The 23,118-nt window shown below is 35.5% G+C and overlaps 5 protein-coding genes, 1 long non-coding RNA gene and 1 other non-coding gene across 12 annotated transcripts; 4 read left to right on the top strand and 3 right to left on the bottom strand.

Annotated features, from left to right (window-relative positions):
- Positions 1-220: 220 nt before the first annotated feature.
- Trnav-cac (transfer RNA valine (anticodon CAC)) lies at positions 221-293 on the top strand. Its single transcript has one exon. It is a non-coding gene; the product is annotated as a tRNA-Val (tRNA).
- Positions 294-1,252: 959 nt separating this feature from the next.
- Positions 1,253-3,829, top strand: LOC135120522 (protein cereblon-like). 3 transcript variants are annotated; one of them, XR_010278643.1, is made up of 14 exons: positions 1,253-1,716; positions 1,820-1,940; positions 2,068-2,175; positions 2,233-2,324; positions 2,378-2,439; positions 2,493-2,625; positions 2,683-2,740; positions 2,803-2,904; positions 2,957-3,031; positions 3,079-3,158; positions 3,212-3,292; positions 3,346-3,370; positions 3,429-3,495; positions 3,617-3,678. XR_010278643.1 is itself a non-coding variant. In XM_064044842.1 (14 exons), the coding sequence occupies exons 1-14, from the start codon at positions 1,326-1,328 to the stop codon at positions 3,739-3,741; spliced, it is 1,509 nt and encodes a 502-aa protein (XP_063900912.1). In that variant the 5' UTR covers positions 1,253-1,325; the 3' UTR covers positions 3,742-3,829. The 3 variants fall into 3 exon arrangements, 1 of the variants encoding a protein (XP_063900912.1); XM_064044842.1 differs by having other exon boundaries at positions 3,346-3,389; positions 3,459-3,495; positions 3,617-3,829; XR_010278642.1 differs by having other exon boundaries at positions 3,212-3,370.
- Positions 3,830-4,652: 823 nt separating this feature from the next.
- On the bottom strand, positions 4,653-6,324 carry LOC135120507 (uncharacterized). The gene is made up of 5 exons (XM_064044815.1): positions 6,259-6,324; positions 5,986-6,046; positions 5,126-5,210; positions 4,893-4,971; positions 4,653-4,784 (listed from the first exon to the last, which is right to left on the bottom strand). The coding sequence occupies exons 1-5, from the start codon at positions 6,265-6,267 to the stop codon at positions 4,653-4,655; spliced, it is 366 nt and encodes a 121-aa protein (XP_063900885.1). The 5' UTR covers positions 6,268-6,324.
- Positions 6,325-9,179: 2,855 nt separating this feature from the next.
- Positions 9,180-13,387, bottom strand: LOC135120520 (mismatch repair endonuclease PMS2-like). 4 transcript variants are annotated; one of them, XM_064044838.1, is made up of 22 exons: positions 13,294-13,387; positions 12,421-12,560; positions 12,227-12,369; positions 12,071-12,178; positions 11,927-12,010; positions 11,783-11,868; positions 11,594-11,722; positions 11,379-11,481; positions 11,194-11,278; positions 11,053-11,132; positions 10,906-10,992; positions 10,720-10,856; positions 10,599-10,668; positions 10,373-10,549; positions 10,244-10,321; positions 10,047-10,195; positions 9,937-9,994; positions 9,833-9,884; positions 9,682-9,779; positions 9,561-9,629; positions 9,423-9,507; positions 9,180-9,373 (listed from the first exon to the last, which is right to left on the bottom strand). In XM_064044838.1, exons 1-22 carry the CDS (start codon positions 13,335-13,337, stop codon positions 9,306-9,308), a joined length of 2,130 nt encoding a protein of 709 aa, XP_063900908.1. In that variant the 5' UTR covers positions 13,338-13,387; the 3' UTR covers positions 9,180-9,305. The 4 variants fall into 4 exon arrangements, with proteins under 4 accessions (XP_063900908.1, XP_063900907.1, XP_063900910.1 ...); XM_064044837.1 differs by having other exon boundaries at positions 9,180-9,369; XM_064044840.1 differs by having other exon boundaries at positions 9,180-9,369; positions 10,373-10,534.
- Positions 13,388-16,171: 2,784 nt separating this feature from the next.
- Positions 16,172-17,385, top strand: LOC135120497 (nck-associated protein 1 homolog). The gene is made up of 6 exons (XM_064044804.1): positions 16,172-16,361; positions 16,417-16,545; positions 16,606-16,686; positions 16,749-16,815; positions 16,881-17,021; positions 17,082-17,385. The coding sequence occupies exons 1-6, from the start codon at positions 16,202-16,204 to the stop codon at positions 17,383-17,385; spliced, it is 882 nt and encodes a 293-aa protein (XP_063900874.1). The 5' UTR covers positions 16,172-16,201.
- On the top strand, positions 17,385-20,250 carry LOC135120496 (uncharacterized). The gene is made up of 17 exons (XM_064044803.1): positions 17,385-17,493; positions 17,559-17,653; positions 17,708-17,836; positions 17,900-18,042; positions 18,097-18,236; positions 18,289-18,396; positions 18,456-18,555; positions 18,616-18,731; positions 18,880-18,988; positions 19,061-19,145; positions 19,196-19,279; positions 19,330-19,404; positions 19,466-19,490; positions 19,544-19,648; positions 19,699-19,925; positions 19,974-20,116; positions 20,178-20,250. Exons 2-17 carry the CDS (start codon positions 17,564-17,566, stop codon positions 20,194-20,196), a joined length of 1,698 nt encoding a protein of 565 aa, XP_063900873.1. The 5' UTR covers positions 17,385-17,493; positions 17,559-17,563; the 3' UTR covers positions 20,197-20,250.
- A 452-nt stretch (positions 20,251-20,702) lies between these two features.
- On the bottom strand, positions 20,703-21,552 carry LOC135120491 (uncharacterized). Its single transcript, XR_010278639.1, has 4 exons — positions 21,500-21,552; positions 21,361-21,398; positions 21,055-21,140; positions 20,703-20,873 (listed from the first exon to the last, which is right to left on the bottom strand). It is a non-coding gene; the product is annotated as an uncharacterized LOC135120491 (long non-coding RNA).
- Between the last annotated feature and the right edge of the window lie 1,566 nt (positions 21,553-23,118).

Raw genomic sequence — 23,118 nt, 5'->3', positions numbered from 1 at the left:
AGAAACTAATACTAAACTGCACAGCTTGGACAAAAAAACTAATATATATCTTAAACTACTTTACAGGCCACTGTCTTCTAATAATCTCAACACTGCATGTCCAATATCTTTACTAATTAGGCAAGGGCTATTGGTGTACCGTACTGATGGTCCTTACCGCCTCTTCAAACATCCCACTAACAAATAGTATAACAATATTTAAAGGCGTAAGAGTGGTGCCGGTTCCGTAGATCAGCGGTTAGATCGCCCCCATCACACGGGGGAGGCCGCGGGTTCGAGACCCGCCGGGACCTTCTGCGTTTTTATTAGCTTGACGTCCTTTTGTAAAAAGAAAAATGAAAAAAGCAGTGCTTCCCGTTTTTGCCAGGATTTTTAACTTAATGTATTCCTTGGAAGACTTTAAATGCTAAGTGCATAGAACTATATTTACAATACCCCTCCCTGTCGTAATTCAAGTTGATTCTTATAACTCCATTTGTTTCCAGAAGGCTTTTTTTTTGGGTTTTTTTTGGAAAATTCTTAAACTATTAATAATTACCTTATAATATTTAAAAAGATTGGCGTGTATCTGGTATGGTCTTATTATACATAGTAGGCTACGTATTTACCACCTTAACGAACTTGTGCGCCCTTACAAATCTTAGTTATGTATCTAACGGTTTGTCTAACGTTTACATAAAAATTTGAATTGAATATATTTAAATAAGTATTTCAAGAATTAACTCCCTCCTCCCTTAACTTTTCTTGACTGACTTCTTATTAGTATTATTATTAAAAAAGCAATGCAATACTATTCCTTTATTAAATTTTAATATAAAAAATAACTCCAGAGAGCCGGCAACAACTTAGCTAATTAATTTAATAAAAATTTAATAACTGATAAAATTAAAACAAAATAAGTTTGCACTATTTAAACTTGTATTAAAATTTCTTTATAACGAATGCTAAATCTTAAAAAATTTCGTTCTTAGCGCTACTAACTTTTAAAACTAATATCCCCGTTTGTTAACTTTGATAATCAACTGCTTACGTACGGGTCCAGTTATTCCTCCAAATCCACTGGCCCCAAATCTACCAAAATGGGCTATAAACATAGTTGTCAATTGACCATAAACGTTGTGTAGCTCTTGTACATCGCACCTTTTTTTTTATATCGTATTCTTGGAGAAAGAATAGGGAAGTAATGACATTAAATTTTTTAAATTTTAATTTTACTACATTAGTTATACTTTATTTTATTTAATACTAACAATTTTGAAAATACGCAAATTTTTTAAAGTTATTAAGTTATGAAGTTATGATAGGCACCCTCACCATATGCCATAATGCGCTTAAAAAACGGAGATACCGCTAGTAATAATATCAACACAAATAATAATACCAACACAAGCGATAATAGTAACAACAATAGTAATAATTATTATAACAATAGTAACGACAGTAATGATAATTGTAATAGTAATTGCGAGTATCCTTCGATTCGCTTAGTTGAAGTTGCCGAAACACTTTTTCAGCCTGACATTTCAGCAATTAGTGAACCAAGCATTTGCAGCACAACGAATATACCGGCCGAATTCAGCACGATAGACGAAAGTGGTGCTTATAGCGAGGGCCACGTAGAAGTTTTAAGCGAAGATACGCTTGAAGACGAGATCGGCGAGTTTTATGAAACCGATATGGAGGGAGTTCCTCTCAGTTTTGAAGTCCCAGATTTTGGTTTTTTGTTATCTGCTCATATAAAGTTTCAGTATTACTTTTATTTGCCTTAGTATGGAAATACTTTTTATTTTTTAAAATTTAAAATATATTTTCATAATAGGTTTAATAGAATTACAACCAGTTGAAAGTGATGAACTGACGGAAGATGAAAGTACTTTTAATTATGATTATACTCTTCCGTCCTTACACGAGTATTTAAGTGCCAATAATTTGAGTGAAAGGTTTTTTATTACCAATACAATTTCATTTTTAAGTTTTTAGTTCGTGTTGCAATTAAGGAAACTTTTCGTCAGTACAACTAGTTATATGGCTGTTCTATAAAATAATAACTATCCTACGACGTCTTAGCAACAATGTTACATTTCCCACCGGATCAGTCCTAGACATTTTAGTTTTTACTTTTCCTGATGCCGTTTTGATTCCCGGGAAGTTGCTGCCTTTTACTTTAAAACCCGAGTATTTTCATAAAAGGAAGACTTAGCCCGTACTTTATTAAATTTATTATATTTTTAGATTCGCGAAGGAAGTGCTAGAAATGATGAAAATCTGCAGTTATCCACTCGTTGGGTTAATAACAACCTTCTCTTTTTATGTCCACGAGTGCGGTAAGGATTTACTAGGTTGACTTTATACTTGAGCTACTTTATGCGACCAATAGGGACGATCGGCGAGATTAAATCGTACGCAGAACTCTCGGATGGGAGTTTAAATCTATTAGTTGTAAGGAAGCTTATCTTTGATTGTAGCACCGCCTTACACGATTCACCCGTCAGTTGGGGAAGCAGCGCTTTCGACTTGCAGACCAGTCCAATCCGTTTTACAGATTGAAGCTAAAAAGCGTTGTGGTGCTTGCTGTGGGCGAACGACTGAGCTTCACCCGCTCTTCCCATGCTCACGTGTCTTGTTGTAAGCATGCACTCCACCCACGTGCTGAACCACTTGAGTATGTGCGCTCGTGAATAGCAGGAAACGCCTGGCCCTGTTGGCTCCGCTGGTTGGATGAAACCGTTTTGTGTAAGAGGTTTGTTAGTTTGCTTTTCTTTCATAAATATTCACACATGCTCAGCGCTTTTTCTCCCTTAGGCTCGCCGACTTGGCCAGTCAGAGTAGTATGCTGAAGCAGATCGATTTTCCGGAAGAGCCCGCTGCCTTTTCGCTTTGGTTCGCTTCCAACCTCCCTATAAGGTGTGGAGCTGGAGCTTCTGCTGTCATTAAGGAAGTTTATGATGTTTATTAGTAATAGAGTTCTAGCCGATATTCTTGAGACTGATTTCACCGCATATCGACTGCTGAAGGAAATCAACCTACTAAGGTTATATAATTATTGTTATTATTTATATAATATTTTTATTACTTTAGCTCTCCTACAAACTTCCACTGCAAAGGCTGTTTCTCCTACATCGGCAACCAAAAGGACATGTTTAGCATATCCACAGAAGGTGTCATCCAGCTACTCTACACACGTGGACTGTCGGCAAGCATTCTTTTTTAGGGCCGATTCAAGCCTTCCTGAATCCATTTGGCTACGTTTTCGAGGTGCTTTCCTTGAGGCGAATCAATAACTTGAGTTACGGTAGTGCCGCTGCGTGTCAAGCAATTCCTTTAGCTTACCACCCATGAAACCAGGAGAGACGTCCGCGGAGAACTCCTGGTTTCCACGCTATTCATGGGTTCCCTCTTCCTTCTGTTAGCCTTTCCACGTGTTGCAGCTGACTTTTTCCACTCGCTGGTTCGGGCAGACAGTGGCCATATGCTCCATTTGTTACAGGCACATCGGTAAGTTCCTTCTTTATTACGCATGAGCTTGCAAGAGTGCGGTGTTTCTCTTAATCCGTAATACGAAGTGATTGAAAGATCGCCTTTCACTTTTAAAAGGCAACTAACGCTGCTCATTTAGGATGGAAATTTGGGGCGTGCGAATCTGATCTCCATCCGTCCCGCTTTTGGGGCGTTGCTAAGTCGTCTATAGTAATGGCCTCCACGGACTTCATTTCCGAAGGCAGCAACGAAACCAGCAACTAAAGTCTCTGAAGGTTGGCTTCTTTTACTATTTGCTAAAGGAAATCGTCGCAGAAGTTAAAGTCGCCAGTTTAATTGGCTTTTTTTTAAAATGCTTAATTTACCGTAAAAGTAGTCGCAAAGCGCTTCGATTGATTTTAATTGTTAAATCAACTTTAACTAATTATCTGTTGGTTAAGTAACTAATATTGTTGCCGGTCACGAAGACTACTTGGAATTGTAGAGCTTCAGTATTACCAATTTTATGACTAAGCGAAGGTTTAACTAGTTTTGTTACATGCAGCAGAAATCCATAAGGAAAGAAAATTGATTTTTTTTATTAAAAAAAAATAAGTTTCCTCTGGTCTAATTAAAATTCAAAAAAAAACTTGTAGGACTTGTAATAAACAATCTAAATTTAAGTGACAACTAAATATAATTAAACTAATAAAGTTATAATAACAAGAGAAACAAAGCCTCTTCTACAAAAAAAAATAAAATGTTTAAAGAAAATAATTGTGAAATAATTATTTTTAAAAATTAAGAAAAGTTAAAGAAAAAGTCTGGAGTAATATTAACACCATCACTAATTATTGTGTTTTGACTAAAAACGATTCCGTAATGAAATTAGTACAACTTTTTTTCTTTCAAAACTAGAATTCGTTTAAACAATTTTATAATTTGTTTGAACCTATTTTTAGAATAAAATTTGCCAATCAGTATTCATAAATTCCGTGTTCATAATCTTTTATACGTTTATTGAGTTGACCTGTGCACTTTCAACTGAAAAGTTTTATATTTTCCTTCAATATAGTTTTGTTCTCGACCATCAAAATCTCTAAATAGTACCATAAAATTTTTTAATTAAAATACTCGGATTCAAGAAAAATGTAAAGAAGCAAAGGAAAAAATTTATTTAGAGGATATAATCTGAATTATAGCTGCTTAACATCTTTAATTTTCTTAGCAACAGTAATCAAAGTATGCTTGGGAACTTTTTGTGGAGTCGACTTTAAAAAAAATTTGCGTTTTCTTTTATTCTGAGTTCGACACACCGCGTTGATTTCCTATTGAATAAAATTAAAACCAAAACGTTTCAAGAAAAATTAAAAAATTATATATAAAAAATTTCACTCCTGAGAAATTATAAAAACATTGCTTATATAAAGAGATACTTCTTTTTGATTCTCTATAATTTGAAAGTACGACACTGCAATTTCTTTGCACTTCAGCAAAATGGACTCTTCATTTCTACTAATAATCGTTTATTCCAAATAAAAACTCCAGTTATTTAAATTAAGTTGCACTTTGCACTTACATTAAATGACTTCAAAAATGATCAATTAAAAATTTAAAGCAGAAAACAAGCTAATCAAAATTCTTCAAGTTACATAGTAAAGAAAAATACTATGTCACAGGCTTATTAGGAGTCTGGTATTCCCTTTCTTTATACTCTAAACACTTTTCAGAAGAGTCTTTAAAAAGATAAAAGCCTTTGGAAAATGAATAAAAGAGATTTTAACTTAAATCTATTAAGTCAAAAAAAAATTTATTTTAAGTATACAAGACATATCTTTAATAACATAAACTTTCTTGGATAGTTGAATAAAAATAACTTTCAAGAAGTTAAAACAAAACTTTTGATAAGGGCTTCAAGAATTTTATTTAGTGTTAAACATAACTGCGATAGATGGCAACGCGCACAAAAATAAAAGGTATTGGTATTTTCGTTCGAATTAATGAAATAAAAAATTTTAAGTTTTTTATACCTGCTAAATTGTAAATTGTAAAAATTGTATGTTGTTAAAACTATAAAGGACTTTAAAAAAATACAATTCATGAATTAATAAACTCTTTTATCCGCGCCCGATCAGAAATTTTTTTAAAGGTTATATATTTACAACTTAAAATATTATAAGCGTATACAAGTTACAGAAGCTGAGAAGTGTCATTTAACTAAACTTTTTATTGTAAATGATTAAAGCGTTGTGGGAGCTGTTGTATTCAATTATCGCTCTCTGATAAAGTTTTGCTTTTAAAGTGGGCATAGGCTTACTTAAAACAAAAACCAACGTTTTTTAGCTCTCTTAGAAAAAGTTAAGATTTATTGTTCACCAAACTTGAACAAGAATTGTAATTACCAATGAGGCTAATTAAGTTTTATATGATAAAATATTATGCATATTTAAGGTGTCTAATAAAAAAGATTTATTATATTGATATAAAAGAGGTAAGGTGCTAATTATACTTTTCTTAACTACTTTTTACCTCCATTTTCTATGTCTAAAGGCTTCTCCAAAGAATTCCATACGTCATCTTTAAACAAAGCCTAAAGAAAAAACAGTTGAGTAACTGCTTAGTTTTTTATTGGCCTAATATATAGGAACAATCATTTGTAAGTATAAATTATGTTTCATGAGCCTCTTAAGAGTAAACTATGCGGGTAGTGAAAAAAAAACATTAATTTTAAAATAGAAAAAGCTAAAAGAAACGTAAAAGTGATAAGTATGAGATAAAGCCCGCTCAACTAGAGTTTTTTACCGTTGTCATCAATACTCTTTGTATCCATTCAAAGATTACTTTTTCTTTTAAAAAAAAAAGTATAAATGTACTTTTCGGATTTTTAATATATATCCAAATATAAAACTAGGGGGGGCCCGTGGCGCCCTCAACTACCGCATTGTATACTTATGCCGATGGAAAAACAGATGGATTCCAACCAATAACAAATAAGTTGTACATGTCGAACTCGCAGATCTCATAATTACGCAGAGTGACAACTAGTACAAAAAATATATAAACATAATGTTAAGCCGAATTTCACTAAATTTATCTATAAAGCCATCTTTTCGCACTTAAATCTTTTAACTTAAAGTTAGATTAATTTAGCACAGTTATTGAAGTATTGCAAGTATATTTTTAAACGCCGTATATATCTACAGTGGTTGCGCCTTCTCTGTTAAATTGCAGTTTTCAGCCTTTCATGGCTTGATATTCAATATTATTAGCTTTATAGATAATTCCTTTCCGTTTTTTTAGCCTAGCAAACAACAATTATCTAATAGTTATTAATTAGGTTAAAACGTGCCGGGGCGCATTACAAAAAGGTAAAATATTTATCAGTTTATTTTAAATAAGCGATCAAGTATTAAAAGCAGGAAGTGGCCATGAAGGCGTTAGTCTCCGCTCTTTAAGCGCCCTGGGCTGTTTACTTTAACGGGAAAGAATTTAATATTTGCAAAATTATATTAATCCAAATTGCCGTTAAACTTTTTTTAACCCCATTTTATCTTAATGGCTGTCTATCCCTTGAAGTGGTAGGTTGTGTGTTGGTTTAGCAAAGGATCACTTTTGTCTTGGTTAACACTTCGGGTAGCTGAATAAATGCAGAGGCACCCGAAGTGCAAACAGAGAGCTGCGCAACTTGTTAAAAACAAAATTTTTTGGCTGTTTTTTTCTCTTGTAATATCACTTTTTTAAGCACAGAGCGCGACCTCACACAAGTTCATTCCTTTCATGGTGGAGAATTCCGATTTTATACGAGACCACGGAAGTTTAAAAAAGTCACAAAGAGCGGCCTCTCGAAAAACTTAAACCCTTTTAGCATAAGCCCTACTTAATTAGATGTAGCTTTTTGTTCAGCGCTCCAATTTTCTTTTATATTATCTGTGATCGTATATACCAATAAATACGTAAAAACTTATTAATTAATAGGCAACCATAATTTGAAAGCATGGCTTTTAAGTTACTTCCGGTAGTAGATACCAATGAATGGAAAGTAGTTTTTTTTTAAAAAAAAAAATCTAGAGGATACGGGTGCATACAACCTAGACCATTACTCATGGTAGACTAAAGAAATGATTATCTGATGCTAGTATATATGTAAATTCGCACTCCTAGGGTACCGTAGTCCTGAGATTTTTTTCTATTTACTTTTATAAGTCTTCAAAAAATTATGTTTAAGGTCAACGAATTCTAAAACGCCAAATACGACAAAATATGTTTAACCTTTAAATAGATAAAGGAAATGCCAAGTTTAGAAATGAATTAAACACTGCAAACAGTTTTAATAATAAAAAAATCCGCGCCTTGCATAGAATGAACCTTAAAGCTTTTATAATAAGGGTAATATGCAGAAATTTATATTCGCAAACGTCTTCTTCAATAGAAGAAAAAATGAATTTCGTCAAAGTATGTCAAGTTCAAGTTGTCGCTACTTTAAAATTTTAAAAGCTTAAAACATGTTTTAAGTTTGCTCAAATTTGGTGACCACCTCTGCAAGTCTCAATCTCTCATAAAACTGCTACAAAACTTTAAACTTTTCTTGCTTAAACGGACTTAATGATAAACAAAGACATTACGTTAAATGAGGGTGTAACGAAAGGCGAATACTTAGTACTAAGGTTGCCTTCAGCAAAGTTATTATTGAAGCCAGACGTAAGTGTGCTTTTCATAACTTCCATTATAATTCAAAGCCAAGAAGGCAGTCCTTCCCTCTGTTAACTTTGTTAGTAACAAGAGAAGGTCAACTTAAGGCTAAAGCTCTTCAGAGCGCTCAGCCACCTCTAGTTCTGTGCTATTCTGCGAGGGCTTCCTTCTTTAAATAATAAATTTTTCTTTATAAAAGAATCATTTGGAGCTTATGCTAATTTCTATTTTCAGCAATAGTTACCTTTTTAAACTTTTTTTTTCCTATTATATATCAAGTATACTTTGTTGACCATTAATGTAACCTTACAAATACTACCCACCTACCAACAGTTACACGAACGTACGTGACTCACTAATTACTTTTCTGTGGTCTAAAACGCCGAAAGTAATACCAACAACTAATTATCTAGGAACTTTATTTAATACTTCCAAACTATGTAAAAAAAATATGTATCCAAAGTATATTTTTATTATAAGCAACAACTTTCTCTAAGTTTTTATTTCTAGGCAAGTAATACTTGAGCCCTAAATATTTGTAAGTCCAATAAAGCCTGCAAAAAAGTTTTTTAATAGTATTAATCTTTGAAAAGGAATAATGTGAAAGCCAATTTATAAATAAAACAAGATCTTAAACTATTTTGAAAAAAGTTCCTACTTATTGAGAAAAAATATATATTGGGCATATGTTTAAAAAAAAGTTGGTAGAATGAGTTAATTACGCATTTGGCAGGAAAACCTTTAAAAATGTAAAAGAAGAAAAGATCAAAGAACTAAATGTGACGCTTCAAAGGATCTAGTTTTTAGATAATTATATATATTGACATCGAAAGTAAGCTTAACGAAAGTAAGCTTAATGATTATGAAACTAAATTTTTGGCTTGAAATATAAGTTTGTATTGGTCCTGTAATTAATGTAAATTTACAAGAATAAACAAAGTTATTGCTATTATTATGAGTCAAAGTATAAGGCTCTTAGGAATAATATATATTTAATTATAAAAGTGAATTAATTTGCCAAAAAGTATTTTATGCAAGTCGTCTAAAGTCTACAAGAACTCCACTTACTAAAGTTTTGAAATACTAAACTAATGAACTGAGTAGCGCAGTCCTCTTTTGTAGGACAACAAGCGGCCGAGAGCTGCTTGTGCTGTTAAAAATCAGAATTGTCTTCCTCGTGCAAAAGAGGCGTGAGGTCCAAAAGGTGGCGCATGGTGGGCCGGCCTTACTAGATTATACACGTGCCAGAAGTCAATCTTTTTGGAAAGCTAAAATACCGTGCGGGCAATTCCAGGGCTGCTCTATTGAGGCCATGTGCCCGACTATAGTTTCCATTTCCTTCGTGGTGAGAGCCGTGCCAATCTAAGAAGAATGCTAGTCACCGGCAAGCCACAATCAATAGAAGCAAAGCATACCATGACGCTCTGGCGACAAGCCCTGGAGGCCAGCATCTTCCGGACTTTGGACGGCCGGCAAAATGAGCCCTGAAGCAGCGATGAGCGCCGGAAGCAAGCAAAAGCGGCAGTATATAGTCACGTGGGCTTCGGATAACAGGAAGATGAGCTCTTCGACGTCGTCGCTATCAAACCGAGTAGACTTGCTGTAGGGAACACTCGAGAGAGAAATGCTTCTCCCTAAAAAGCACTGCATTTCTTTAAAATATAATAACGAGAGGGAAGCAAGTCACCTGGAGGTTGACTTCTATCAATAACAAAATCGAATCCATTCTTGCGAAAGACCTGAAAAAAAAAGGATCTAAAGAAAAGAGAATAAAAAAAAAGCTCTTTGTACAGGTAAGTTAGCCAAGAGAATGCCTTCCTGGGCAGCAGAAAGTTCAAGCTGTTTGGGGCTAAAGAGAAAGCATTCAGTCGTTTATATAATTTTAAATAATAGAAGAGAACCGCAGTAAGCGCTGGCTCTGAAGTATTATAGTTTTCTGTAGAGTCTCAAAGTTGTACTTTTCATCGCTCGCATGCTGGTCGATCACGAACAGATCCGAATCAAGTATGGCAATAATGAAACCAAGATTGAATTGCCCAAGGACGCGCATCTGCACTTCAGTTACCCACGTGGTCTAGCCGTGCATATAAAAGAGTACTTTCTTAAAGCAGTCTTTAGTGAGAGTCCGGCTGAGCTCACTCTCTGCAAGTTCATTGTGTTCAACGCGGATGCTTGCCTGAAAGGCTCACGTATGGATTGGGAGGCAGTGACTACCCCAGGAGCATACCGAGAACTTTTGGTTCGTCTTTTGGATTCCATGTTCCGCCACGCCCTGCACAGACCGGCGCATCGCCGCGATATCCACCTTAACGGTGCGCTCGATCCCCACAAGACATGGACTGGCGGCCGTTTGAAGAGAAAGAGCCCCGAGATCAGTGCTGTCACTTCCCTCCTCGAACGGGGTCTTCAAAAGTGTGCGCGTAACGGAGTATATAAAAGAGCAAAAAGCCTACAACGTGGTTTTCATTGGGAAGGGTTTTACTTAGAAAAGAGGAAACCACTCGCTTTTCTCGGGAGACGGCTCTAAAGCACTTAATAAAAAGAGAGAAGCCTCACCAAACTTATAAGAGCAACCTTGCGCCACGAAAAAGTCTTCTGCCTCTGCAGCGGCTGCTCTTCTGACTGCTGATTATTAAAGATTTCTTCCTTTCGCAGTCGCCAGCAAGAGTAGGGGGATCCTCGAGGTCATCAATCGTTCTGCACGAAATCGGCTTTGGCAAAGATCAAAAGTTGTTATAGGCTCGAGTTCTATATACATACTTTTCCTACAAACTCTGAAAGTGGGGGGCCTCCAGAAGAAACCTGAAACTTTCCATGACTGGACTGGTATAGGTCGTAAAGTGCGTTCTTTTACGAATATATTGTAATCAAAATTGTTATGATAAACAGATGACCGAAGGAAGTAACTTTAACGGAGTCTATCAAAGCGGTTTCTGAGTGGAGTAAAATAACACGTTTGTCAGGAGTAACGTTGACGTCACATAAATCTGTTGTAAACAAAAGCAAACTTTTCTTTTCTTGAAACAGTGTAAAAAAAGGCAAAAACACCTCTTCTGAGATTAATGTGAAGAACAAAGACGGGATAAGCAGACCCCGAGAATTGGCGGAACACTTCATTGATCGCTTTACTGACCTTGGCACAAATATAACTGTAACAAAAACTCCTTGAAAATATGAGTCATTACTTTATCAAAAAACAATTACTAGGTGAATCGACTTAAAATAAACAAAACCTTTGGCAATTCGCAGGGGCGGTTGTTAATAAAAAGAAATTGTCTATCTGGGCTGGCCCGACCACTGTTGTCGGGAAATACTTTCGAAACATAGCCGTCGAGCCTACGCATATAATGGAGGCGTTAAGCCACTATATAAATTGCTTTACAACGAAGAGTTGAAAGAAAATAGCAAGCCCTAGGCAAGAAAAGAGAATAAGAAAACTTAATAATACACAAATTGCAGTTTTTCTGAGACAAAGTTAAAAGGCTCGATAAGCTGGGCAAACTTGGCACCAAAAATGTTTATAATATTCTCCTTTAAGCTCCCTGTGGCCAACTTAGAAACCACAACACTAGGCAAGCTGGTAAGAAAGAAGGGGTTCAGGCCTTCTAATTCGCAAAACGAAAAGGTCGATGGCAACCCTTTACTCGAAAAACTTTTGCAGGAAATTCTGGCTTTTAAAGGGATTAAACAATAAGACTGCAGGACAGTAAGCAGATGGGCAAACTAGAAGGCAAAATCTCTAGAAAAAAGGAAGCGAAATATTATAAGAAATCAAAGCAACCTCCTTTTTAATGTTATTTTGAAGATTCTTTAATCGCACAGGATAAGATGTAAAGAGATTGACCACGATAACTGTAGTGCCCCTCTTAAGTCAAAAAGGGTGTTTGATTTCTACTGATGAGCCACGAAACAGTAAAGAAAGTACTTCTCTAGGCGTCGGGGTAATACTTGCAATGTGGCCCTCGTGATCATACTCAATCTTATTTCCGAAAACTTGGTCGGCCGTTTTGGTGATAACCGTAAACTTAAGAGACTGACTCAATGCAAACCATTTAGGCTACTACAGAACTCACAAGCCCACCTGGCTTAAAGAACACAGGGAGTTCAGTGCCTCTCCTCTAAATCCAAAAGTTTCTACGCGGTTAAGATCCGAAAAGTCGGTAATCTTCGAAGTGGCGTGCTTGGCAGTAAGCCCACTATAGTCGCATTCGCGCACACCGTAACCTGGGAGGAGATAACTGTGACCGCTTTCGAAAGAAAAAATTACACATAAACCGTCATCTCTAACTTCGATTAAGTCAAGGCCTTTATTTTTAAGTATTATTTCAATGTTCTGGGCGCCTGCATCGAGAGAGTTCTCGAGAAGTTCCTTAACAACTGAGGCAAGCGTGACTATGACTTGCCCGCTGCAAATTCTACAAGTTTAAATAGACAATTACTAAAATTAACTAGTTGAGAGCTACTTTCAGTTAATGCAACAAAAAGAAATTTTTTCAAGGGAAACAGTTTTAATAAAAATAAGCGCAGCACTTTTGCTGTATAAATTATAAACTAAACTTCAATAAGCTTTAAAGGCATTTTTCACCGCCGCTATGGACTAGGATAAACTAAAGCTTTACTGTTTAAAACTAAGTTTGGATGGGGCTTGTATAAGAAAATTTATAATAATTTAAAATTTTACGAAGTACTTAGGGCCCACAACCCTGCAAAGTAGTATATGATTACGAGGTACTTTAAATATATAAAATATTCGCAGTTGAGAATTTAAAAAATACAAAACCATTGGTTTTAACCTAACTTAATCGCATAACAAAAAAAAATTAAAAACTAAATATGAGTATATAGTTACAGCTGTTTTCTGTATTATTTGAACTTAGTGCTTCATTTCTTATATCTATGCGAATAATGTTTTTTACGAATAAAGAGTTTTTAATTAACCTAAATTAATTTTTATGCACTCAAAAATATTATAAAAGTAAAAATTTTTAACTAAAAGAAATAAAATAAGTTAAAAATGAGTTATTTGAATACTAAAAAAAAGCTCTTTTTCTAAATACTAAGTAACAAGTGGTTACTTATAAAATAATGAGGAAGTGTTAAAAATGTTTACTAAAATTTAGAATAAAATTATAATAAGTATTCCGCAACCTGTGCACGTCTGACTGACGGATTCTCAATATTCTGCGACTCATCGCTAGTGACCATTAACTAAGAAAGTACTTCGACGGACTACTACTAATTCTAATAGTACACAAAAACCCAGCGCACATCCCGCATGCGCAATAAACGCTTTAACTTAAAAACTAAAAAAGCACCGAGGCAGCCCAAGCCGCAATAGTAGGCTATGCATTCTCATCCAGGATCACTACCGCCCGCACCCCCTCCTGTCACCCACCGGCAGAGAAGACTTAAATAGAGGCAAACAGAAGGCTATATAGGTGTTATGGTTTTTCTCAATTTGCAATGACTGCAGCCAGTACTCGCAACAAAGACATGAAATATAACACCACCTAAAGTTGCTCTGCGAGTTGGAGGCTTCAGCCCATACACCGTTTAAGAAACCAACAAGAGTAGGTCTAGCAGTGCGCTGAAGCCACCTTTCCGCGGGCAGCCACCACTGGACAAATTAAATGTTTTATACTTTTTTTTATTACCTCTCAATAGTCGGGATATTACGGGAAAAAAAAAATTGGTTTTTCACGTGGTAATAATAACCACATTGCAGGTCTTCGTGCACATAATCTAGACGTGGTATTTAGTGCTGTAGGGGGTCGCTACCCACTCACTTCCGTGGAACAATAAAGAGGCATAGAAACGTATAGCTGTATAATTACACTTAAATTTATCATGATACCTATATTAAAACCAATATTTAATTATGCATAAATATAAATGGAAAACATCGCAAGGACTAAGTATTTTTTTTTAAAAAAAATTACTATGCAATAACTGTTCTCTCTTAATTTCCCTTGGTATGGCCAACGTCCATATTTGGACTCATAACCGAATACGTACCTGAGACTTAACAAATGATCAAGAGTTGTCGCGTTGACGATCATTTCAAAGCAGTGGGTTCGAGTAGTTCCAAAGCAGCTAAGGAGCGGTTGTTGGGTGCTGGGGAGGAAGGAAGCTAGAGCGAGAGGTATGTATATAAAAAGTATTGAGAAAAAATTGGTTAAAATGAAAACTGAAACCTAATAAATATTAGAAAAAAACCTAAAAATTAAGGGGTTAAAATCTATTTAAGTTAAGATATATAGCTACTGTAAGTTGTGAAGAAGATAAATGTTCACTGGTCCAGATTTTAAAAGTTTTTATAAACAGAAATGGCTAGCTTGTAATAATACCTTAACATCAAACTAAATTGGAAGAATTAATGAAGAAACAAGTTAGATATACGACCGATAACTTTTGTTACCAAGAATGAGTGAAAAATTAACTAATCTAGAAGACATTTGTTATAGTAGTATTACCCGCTGATTATGATTTTTGCAAGATGTTAGTCCTCTAAGGGGCAGTAGTAACAGTATGTGTAAAATAGCACAAGTATTTTTCGTTAAAAAAATCAACTGAAACTATTGTAAGCAAGTTTGCTCTCTTCTCTCCACTACAAACGACAGCGAGCATTACTACACAAGTAAAAAAATTTTTACACTGTCAAAGTTGGGTTGTCTAAGAAAAATTTTAGGTAATTAGCTAAATCTTTTAGATTTTTGTCGCTTCAAAAAGTGGGTGCTCCCTATGGAAGGAAATATACAGTTTTAAAGTATGGCAGTGCGATAAATTCCGTGTAACAATACATATATGGCAGAAGGCGCACTTACATTTTAGATTGCAAAGCGTTATTAGCGAGTCATTGTAAAAATGAGCGAGCGACTTGCAGAAAAGTTTACAATACTCAATTCTCATGGGCTTTTAGTTTTGGGGAGGGTGCAAAACATGAAAATGGTTCTAATATTATTTTAACTCTTTACACTTAGATGATAATTTAACTAAGTTATAGGTTTGTACTACCCACGGCAAACGCCCGAATTTTTTAAATGACAAAAAGTGTAAAGACACACTGTCTTTACTTCAAAAAAAGCAAACTTTAAAAACCGAGACTGTTTTAAAGATGGATTGGATCCGAGATAATCACTTAGAAATAAGTAATACCTTAAACTATTGGTATTATCTTTCAAATGTCGTTTACGACTTTAAAATTAGAACCTTTGAGGTAATCTTTACTTATACAAAACTAATGTGGTTCTATAGATTTCCTATTTACTACCGAGCTTATATAACAAATAGGTATTAAAGAGCATCGACAAAAAATTACAGAGAGTTTCTTTAATATTCCACTTTGATCTTTTTGTTAACTACTTAAATTTGTTATGCACTTTTGTGTCCGTCATTCTTCTCTACTTTCGGATAGAAGAGCGCAAAGCAATTGTGTTTTTATATGCCGCTGCTCAACTTTATTCTAAGAAGAGAGGTGCTTGCTTTAATTACAAGTTACTGACTTATTTTTCTAATTCTGTTTATTATCAGAGGTGGACCAGAAATTTTCGGTGCTCTCACGTTTCCTTAGTGATTTTGAAAATCCCCTGCTAGGCTTAATAACACTATTGAAACCTTTTTCTTCTAAAATTACAAGCATGATTTCCTCGTTATCGCCAATTTATAGCCAGTTAAATTTAGATTCGAAGTCTCTTAGAAGCTCTTGCAAATATTCTCTCATAGCTAGCGGTACTTCAGTCAACTGTATACTATATTATTATTATTGCAGTTTGACGAAGTACTAACCTTTAAATTTATATTTTTGTTGGATGATAGAAGTTTTATTAAGATTAGCTTAATAGCTTTACAGGTTATTTTGAACTCTAACATACAATTTTACAAAACGAAAGTTTTAAAATTTCATTTAAAGAGCTAACGTCTGCTATATTAGAAAACTTAGGAGAAATTCACCAAATATTTGATAATTTTATTAAACTTTCAAATTATAATTATTAAACGAGCGTATATAAGCGAACGTCTTATATGAGATTGTGAAACGTTCTGGTTGTATACAGATATGTCTTTGCCGGATGCGTGGCTGGCCATGCGCTACGTGACTTACTCGCTGTGCGAACTGCAGCGTTGGATCTGCTTGGCACTCCTTTGCTGTCCCAAAGCCCTCGCAACTGAAAATTCACCAGCATTACTTCTTCTAAAGTCGGTTTTAAAAGACACGTGTAGGGCAACGTCTGAGATTTGGAAAGCACTTACTATTAGTATTATTACTTGCAGGGGTTGTACAGTTGTGTCCCAACGAAGTTCTATACATCCATGGGGAGTTTGAAAACGCAGCCAAGCTTTCCAAAGAAAAGGAGTTGCACAAAATAGTCGAGGAGCAAGCCGCCGCTCTCCCTGCTCAAGGTTTATTGAGTACAGTTTGGCAGGAGCGTTTCCTCATTGTCGTCATGCTAAAACGGACAGCTGTTTCCTTTCACTATCAAAGGCGTGTTTGTGTGGGTCATTATCTACAGCAGACTATTAATATTATTAACGACCAACCAGGTAACTTATGTGAAATTCTTTTTAAATTTTAAGGAATGCTATTTATCTTTGACCCTGTTTAGGGATACTCGGGCCCAAACTTCCAACTATCCTCCTCACTTTATCTCTAGCTAAGAATGAGATTTTTTGGTTGAGCATGGCTTACCTCTAGTTTGTTTTCCCCTCGCATTAACCCCATTTACCAATGTAAAAAGGTTTCTAATTCACATGAAAAGACCTTTAAAGAATATGAGGTATAAGGAAGGTGATTGGACGGACCCTCTATTCGCATCTTTTCTTTTTTTTACTGAAAAGTTGATTGGAATGCTTGTGGAACACGAGATGATAGTTAGAAGGTCTTAATACCTTTCGCACCTTTCAGACATGGAGCATAGTTTCCTAAAAAACCTTTTTAGATATTATCTTGAATTTCTCATTAATTTTGATGGACCGAAGTTAACGTCTCTTGTTGAAAAGTTTGGAAATATTTCTTCAGTGGAGTTGAGGCTGCTTAACGCCTTTTGCCGGCGCTTGTCCCAGTTAAGTGATTGCGGCCCCACTAAACAACTGGGCTATGAAGGTTGGCAGTTGGACCACTTACGATTTCAGGGACTACCAATAACTTTCTTTTGTTATATAATAAGTCTAACTGAACCAATCAGGTCCTTTTGGCGGAATCCTCTTGCCCAACCGAAATTGTTGAAGATAAAGAACTACTAAAGGCACTGAGCACGAGCACCTTCCACTTTAGCCTCGTTGACGAGTTTCACCACTCCCTCAACCAAACCACCAACCTCAAAGAGCTCTTTAATTATCGAGTGTTTCTGTGTAAGGCAAAGCTCCCGCCGTTCCCCTTGTATCCTCCGGCACCGGCCTTATGCGTCCCTCTTTAGGGTCCATGTTTAAAAGCGCGTTGGCGACAGTGCAAGGATATGAAGCTGCTGCCTTTCTCACTGTGATCCCTCAGTTCCCTTCCTACGAATACGAAGTAGGTTTTTTACTATTATTATGGAAAATGTATTGTACTATGGACAATATTAAGAGCAAAAGTCAAAAAGCGGTCGGCCTAACATCCCAAAACATATTTTCTCTTCACTTAAACAAGTATATCCGCCGCTGGATTAAGTGCTTCCGAGCCTACTTCACATTAATTCTTGAGCTTGAGCACCAGGTAGTATATTTCTCTAAAAGCTGCAATTGTTTCGTGTGGCGATACACTCCACTACAAAACAAGCTAGCTCACAGTGGATTAAGTTTTTCAAAGAAACAAGCGTTTATTGGGCCTACTACTCCTGGTGGCTTGCCCATCTGGCCAGAAGTGACGCCACTTGACCCCTATATGATGGCCACGGGCAGCAACTTGGATTTTAGTCGAGAGTATCTTTACTACGTGGGAAAGAGTTTACTTTGTTAGTAGGCCCGTGGATCTAGGATTCGCACTCTGGACGAGGTCATCAGGCGAATGCTCTGGGCTCTCACATACTATCCTTTTATTCAAGTTTTTGACAAGCGTTTCTCGATGGTAGAATGCTTCTCAAAGGAGCTCTCATGTTTCGTTTGCGATTTAATAGGTGCTTTTAGTAATTAGCTCGGCAATATTGATCATTATAGCGCATAACAAAGGCCGGCTTGACGAATTTAATAAAAGCCACATGACGATTAAAAGACCCTCTCAACTTTTGAAGGAGGTGACCATCCTCTTTGATCTTCTTCTGTCTCTCCGCCCTTTTGGTGATAGTGGCAATTACTATACTTGGCATTCCACATAATAACTTAATATTATTAAATAGCACTGTTGGGCTGCTCTGATCTTGTCCACGGGTTAGTGCCCGCACTTACTGATCCCAAGGAGAAACCGGCAAGCTTACTGGTCGCTCACTATTCTTTTTGGTTTATTCTAATTTCTATTGTAGACTCTGTGGTTTAGCTCACTTATATCGTTAACATTAGGTATTTAGCTTTTATAGACAAAAAACTGAGCCCTGGCGCCGCCGTGGTCCCTTTTTCCCTAGGGCAAGTCTTTAGTGCCGGAGCTTCTCAGTCGGAACAATACTTTAACTTAAATGGTAAACACCTTGCCCGCTGTCTGTAAGAAACGACATCCATTTTATAGTATAGCCGCCACACGAGCTTAATAATATTATAGTATTTTATTTTGTAATATGTAAGCTTTAAATTCCTCTCGGTTTCTTTTTAAGTTTTTATTGGTACTAGAAATTATTGCACTCTGTCATCTTATTGGATATGCCGGGATTAATTACGTGAAAATTCAAATTTCTAAGCAAATGCTGCAGTGTTTTGAATTAATAAAACACTTCATAGAGTAATATTTTCTCTGCTGTTCATGAAGCCCTTATTCTACAGATACCACTATTTTACTGACTTTAATATAAAGTTCACAGAGAACTTTGGTAACCATTTCCGAGAAAACCATCTACAAAGAATCCTTTAACGTAACCGAGCACTTAAAGAAAATTAAGGTGAATGCATTTCTTGTTAAGTTAATAAGTACGACAATGCCTTGTTCAAGGATATCGAGGAGGTTTTACAGAAAACGATGCAAGTAGGGCTCCTTATAAACTTCGAGGGTCTACTAAATAAAGCTCTGCAACTTGTGAATTTATATATAATACTTTTACTTTTCCAAGTAAGGCTTTGATTCAGGTTTCTCTGGAAACGGGCTTTATAGTTACTCCGCTGGCGACAGGGAAAAAGCCCACTGAAGCATCTTGCTTTCTCGTTCGTTACTTTAGAATAAACGTATACTTTTAGAAAACTTAACTTTCTCTTTGCCATGAAGGAAAAAGAACTACAGAGCAGTGGCTGTATCTATTTTTTCCTCTTCTCTAAGCGGTGCTTCACACTTTTTAATTCCTAGACTCAAGCTTAGGTCACGCGCTCTGGAAGGAGATGAGTTTCATGTACGCGCTAGTGATCCCGTGGGCGTACTACAATGCAGAAATACACTGCTCTTCGCTGGAAGGCAGAGCTACTCCGTATAGTTTGCTGCCTCGCTTCTAACACCCTTACTAGAGCACGTGAATAAAGCGCACTTGATGGCCTCCGCTGTCAATCTCCTGCTTACGACTTTGTATGGGCAGCACAGTGAAGATGGCGACTGCTGGACTAAAGACAGTTCAATAAGTTCTGCGGTGCCCCAAAGAAGAGCCCAACTCCACTTTCTTGAGGTGTGTGTGGGAGTACTTTTTCGCCTGCGAGGTTCCATCGACTTCAAACACAGCGACGAAAGGGAAAAAAAGGTCTTAGTTCTTCGTTAATCCGTTTAATATTCTTTAACTCTATTAAAGTTTAAGAATCTCGCAGGGGCGTCAATATTTATAGAAAAATTCTCAGCTGATGTCTGCGGGTTGGGTTCCTCGGTGCTAGAGAAGGTTTTTCCACGCACAATGATCTGCAACGCCTACTCCCACTTGCGCAGTTTTTATAAAAAGTTTCTTTATTTATATGGATAACCGTTTGCTTTTCTAAAGGATAATATTTTTTTTCTGTAGAAAAAAAGGTGAACAGTAAAGTGTAGCATCTTTTGTCTAGACTACATACACTACAGCTATAATAAAGTTTTAAGGTTTAGTTACTTTTATATAATTTAAACTTACTTTTGCTTTTCTCTGCTGCCATCTCTTTCTTAAGGCGCCACTGATGCGGTGAATTAATTTTTGAGGCGCAATCTTATGCAAATTAGCCATAAGTCCATAGTGTCTTTTACTAAAACTCTAATTGTTTAAACCACAAAAAATTTGTTCTCACAGTCTACGATAAACTTTTCTCTAAGTGACCCACCCAATTCTACTCTATATTGCGCTTAATATAATAACGTGGTAGTCGCAAAGTAAATATTTCATTTAAGCTTCTTGCGGGTTTAAACTTATTATTTGAAACTATGAAACCTTTTAAGATGAAGGGATCCTTTCTCTTCAACATTAAAATTAAAGTATTATGAAGAGTATATAAATATTTGAAGAGATCAGTGAAGCAAGTTTTTTATACTTTTATAGATAGCGATCTTTCTAGGAATGTTGGACACCGGTATCCAGATGGATGCGTGGCGACTGTACTGAACTTACAAGAGCAACACTTATAATAACGGTAAACAAGAAAAAAAAGGCGCATAAAAAGCCCATAATTAATCCGTTTTCTGAATTAAAAAAATTATTGAACACCAGCTGCTCATCGTCTTGCAAAGATCTCTAAGTACAAGATGGTATTACTAACTTACTATTAAGGAGAAACTTTTCGAGTAGTTAATATCTTAGCCACAGGATTTATTTCTTAATAAGATTATAATGAACTTTTTTTTAAATAGTTATAAGCTAACATTGCAAAGATTTTCGTAAGCTTTTTCTTAAATAAAGAAAAAAAAAAATTAACCTTAAATAGTTGTGCGCAAGGTTGAAAAGTTCCAACCTCCGGAGTTGAAAACAAATGTTTTATTTTCACTAAACCGAGTGAGGCATCTTTATAAAATAAAATGAACAAAGTGAACATTTTGTAAAAAGAAAAAATTGGTATATAATACGGTCTTAAACAAGAACTTAATAAAAAGTACTTAATCAACAAACTCTAGGATAAAGGTTAAAAAGTTTAAAAAAGATTAAAAAGTTAAAAAAAACTTAGATAATCTTTTTTTCTTAACCAGATTTATATAAAGAAAAAGTAGATGGATATTAAGTGTACTTTTCAGGGGCTGAAAGTTTAAGTAAGTGGGTTGGAACCTTTAAATTATTGAAAAGAATTATTATCAATTAAAGGTAATAACTAGTAACTTCCTTCTACACTAAATAATGGAAAATATAGCCGTACATATAGCAGACACCTCAAGTACGGCGCTGTATAAGCTAAATTATTAGCTGGGCAAGACTGCATTCTACAACGGAGGAGCCGGAGTCGTTGACGTAGAAGAACCTTTTTAAGGGCTTATCAGTAGGTCCACATTTTTCACTTTTAGTATAGTAAGCGGTACGACTATTATCCGCTACTCTGCCTTAAATTGATTTTATAAAAGTAGAGCTCCAAGCTTAAATTTTAGGTGTTCTAAGAGTTTGGTTTTCTATTTACAGAAAAGGTACCGTAAGATCCCCCTTCTTATTTGTAGATAACTCCCGGCTATGATATATGACAGAAGTCTATATAATATATATATAACCCTTATTGATTTTTTATATAAGCTTTTTAAAAACAACGCCTTTAACTCAAGTTTAATGAGCTTCTTATTAACAAAATGAAGCCTTAAAAAAAGGAACATGGAAGTTATTAAAATAAAAGAGAATGTTATAGGGCAAAAGACTTTTGTTGTACAGCTGTAGATATTAGATAAATTTTGAAAACCAGTGAATTAGACTAAGGTCTCATCTCTGCTCTAAACTATTAAAAAAACCTAGCTCACTGACTTTAAACACACTTGGTAAAAACTCAAAAATCGCCAGTTTCTCAGGATGTTGGAAAAGAAAATTTTCCTCGGCTATATAAAGAAACTACACCCACCAGTTTACCCGCAAACCAAAAATTTTTTGTAATAATAAACGAGTAACAAATAATTTTCTAACTATTTAAAATTGAAAAGACACCTAAGAGTTAGTTGCTAGTATAAAAATACTTTTCGAAAGAGTTGAAGAAGTTCGCAGCAAAGCAAAGTTTCTGGGCTAAGAGAGCAATATCAACTACACATACTCTTTACGCCAACAAATTAATATGACTTTGTAAAACCTATTTGTGTTCAACTGAGATCAGACTTGAGATGAATTTTTAAAATATATTTTAAATTACCCTTTTCAATTGTGCGTAGGCTTGGACCAAGTTATTTCAATTAGAATCTCATCTCGTATCTTTTAGCCGTACTGATAAAAAGTTGTGGGGTTAAAGCTATTAACTTTTGAGGGTACTAAACTTTTTAAGATCAGCAAAAGTACTTAACTACTATTTTCCAAATCTTAAAGATAAGGAATTTTTATATATTATGTACAAACTAACAAGAACAGAATCACAAACAAAAAATAAGACAAGAATTGCTTAAATAAGACTGACAAGAATAGCAAAATTGACCAGAGTTATCTCCAACTCTCAAAGCATAGTTTCTACAGGTTAAACTGTAGCGCCCTCAACGTGAGAGACGGAAAAAAGAAGAACGACGTCTACTGAACCAGCCTGCGTACTATATACGCCTCCTAACCTAGTAATCTATGAGTTTGTACGCACAAGTATTCCACCGAAGCCTTCCTTTTCTGGCTATTATCGCCCTTTCAAATAATCTCTTATCACCCGCATAACCGTTTCAAGCTCCTTTCATAGATAGTCTTGAGTGTGAAGATTACTCCTGCACACTAGAAAAAATAAAAAGATAAAAATGTGCTTCTTGAAAAAGTCCTTTGATGGAGTAGCATGAAAATAGTTAGTAATCTAAATAAATAGAGAAAGGATAACATTTTCCGTTTTAGT

Source organism: Zophobas morio, unplaced genomic scaffold (assembly GCF_036711695.1).
Source record: "Zophobas morio isolate AGI-343-1 ecotype UQ-CSIRO unplaced genomic scaffold, CSIRO_AGI_Zmor_V1 ptg000386l, whole genome shotgun sequence".
NCBI classification, from domain to species: Eukaryota; Metazoa; Arthropoda; class Insecta; order Coleoptera; family Tenebrionidae; genus Zophobas; species Zophobas morio.
This window is presented reverse-complemented; position numbering and strand designations above follow the sequence as displayed.

What these genes read in the sequence shown, in the direction of transcription:
- LOC135120522 (XM_064044842.1), top strand. Translation starts at nt 1,326, where the DNA reads ATGCGCTTAAAAAACGGAGATACCGCTAGTAATAATATCAACACAAAT. An exon ending in TTTTGAAGTCCCAGATTTTG is followed by an intron (nt 1,717 to 1,819) that starts GTTTTTTGTTAT and finishes TTTTCATAATAG; the next exon opens with GTTTAATAGAATTACAACCA. An exon ending in GGAGTTTAAATCTATTAGTT is followed by an intron (nt 2,440 to 2,492) that starts GTAAGGAAGCTT and finishes TTCACCCGTCAG; the next exon opens with TTGGGGAAGCAGCGCTTTCG.
- LOC135120507 (XM_064044815.1), bottom strand. An exon ending in CCTAATAAGCCTGTGACATA is followed by an intron (nt 4,972 to 5,125) that starts GTATTTTTCTTT and finishes AACGATTATTAG; the next exon opens with TAGAAATGAAGAGTCCATTT. An exon ending in TTATAGAGAATCAAAAAGAA is followed by an intron (nt 4,785 to 4,892) that starts GTATCTCTTTAT and finishes TTTATTCAATAG; the next exon opens with GAAATCAACGCGGTGTGTCG.
- LOC135120520 (XM_064044837.1), bottom strand. Translation starts at nt 13,337, where the DNA reads ATGAGTCGCAGAATATTGAGAATCCGTCAGTCAGACGTGCACAG. An exon ending in CGTCAGTCAGACGTGCACAG is followed by an intron (nt 12,561 to 13,293) that starts GTTGCGGAATAC and finishes TTAAACTTGTAG; the next exon opens with AATTTGCAGCGGGCAAGTCA. An exon ending in GCCCTGGAATTGCCCGCACG is followed by an intron (nt 9,370 to 9,422) that starts GTATTTTAGCTT and finishes TAATCTAGTAAG; the next exon opens with GCCGGCCCACCATGCGCCAC.
- LOC135120497 (XM_064044804.1), top strand. Translation starts at nt 16,202, where the DNA reads ATGTCTTTGCCGGATGCGTGGCTGGCCATGCGCTACGTGACTTACTCG. An exon ending in CGCCGCTCTCCCTGCTCAAG is followed by an intron (nt 16,546 to 16,605) that starts GTTTATTGAGTA and finishes TAAAACGGACAG; the next exon opens with CTGTTTCCTTTCACTATCAA. An exon ending in GCTAAGAATGAGATTTTTTG is followed by an intron (nt 16,816 to 16,880) that starts GTTGAGCATGGC and finishes CAATGTAAAAAG; the next exon opens with GTTTCTAATTCACATGAAAA.
- LOC135120496 (XM_064044803.1), top strand. Translation starts at nt 17,564, where the DNA reads ATGTTTAAAAGCGCGTTGGCGACAGTGCAAGGATATGAAGCTGCTGCC. An exon ending in TAAATAAAGCTCTGCAACTT is followed by an intron (nt 19,280 to 19,329) that starts GTGAATTTATAT and finishes GCTTTGATTCAG; the next exon opens with GTTTCTCTGGAAACGGGCTT. An exon ending in ACACTGCTCTTCGCTGGAAG is followed by an intron (nt 19,649 to 19,698) that starts GCAGAGCTACTC and finishes CACCCTTACTAG; the next exon opens with AGCACGTGAATAAAGCGCAC.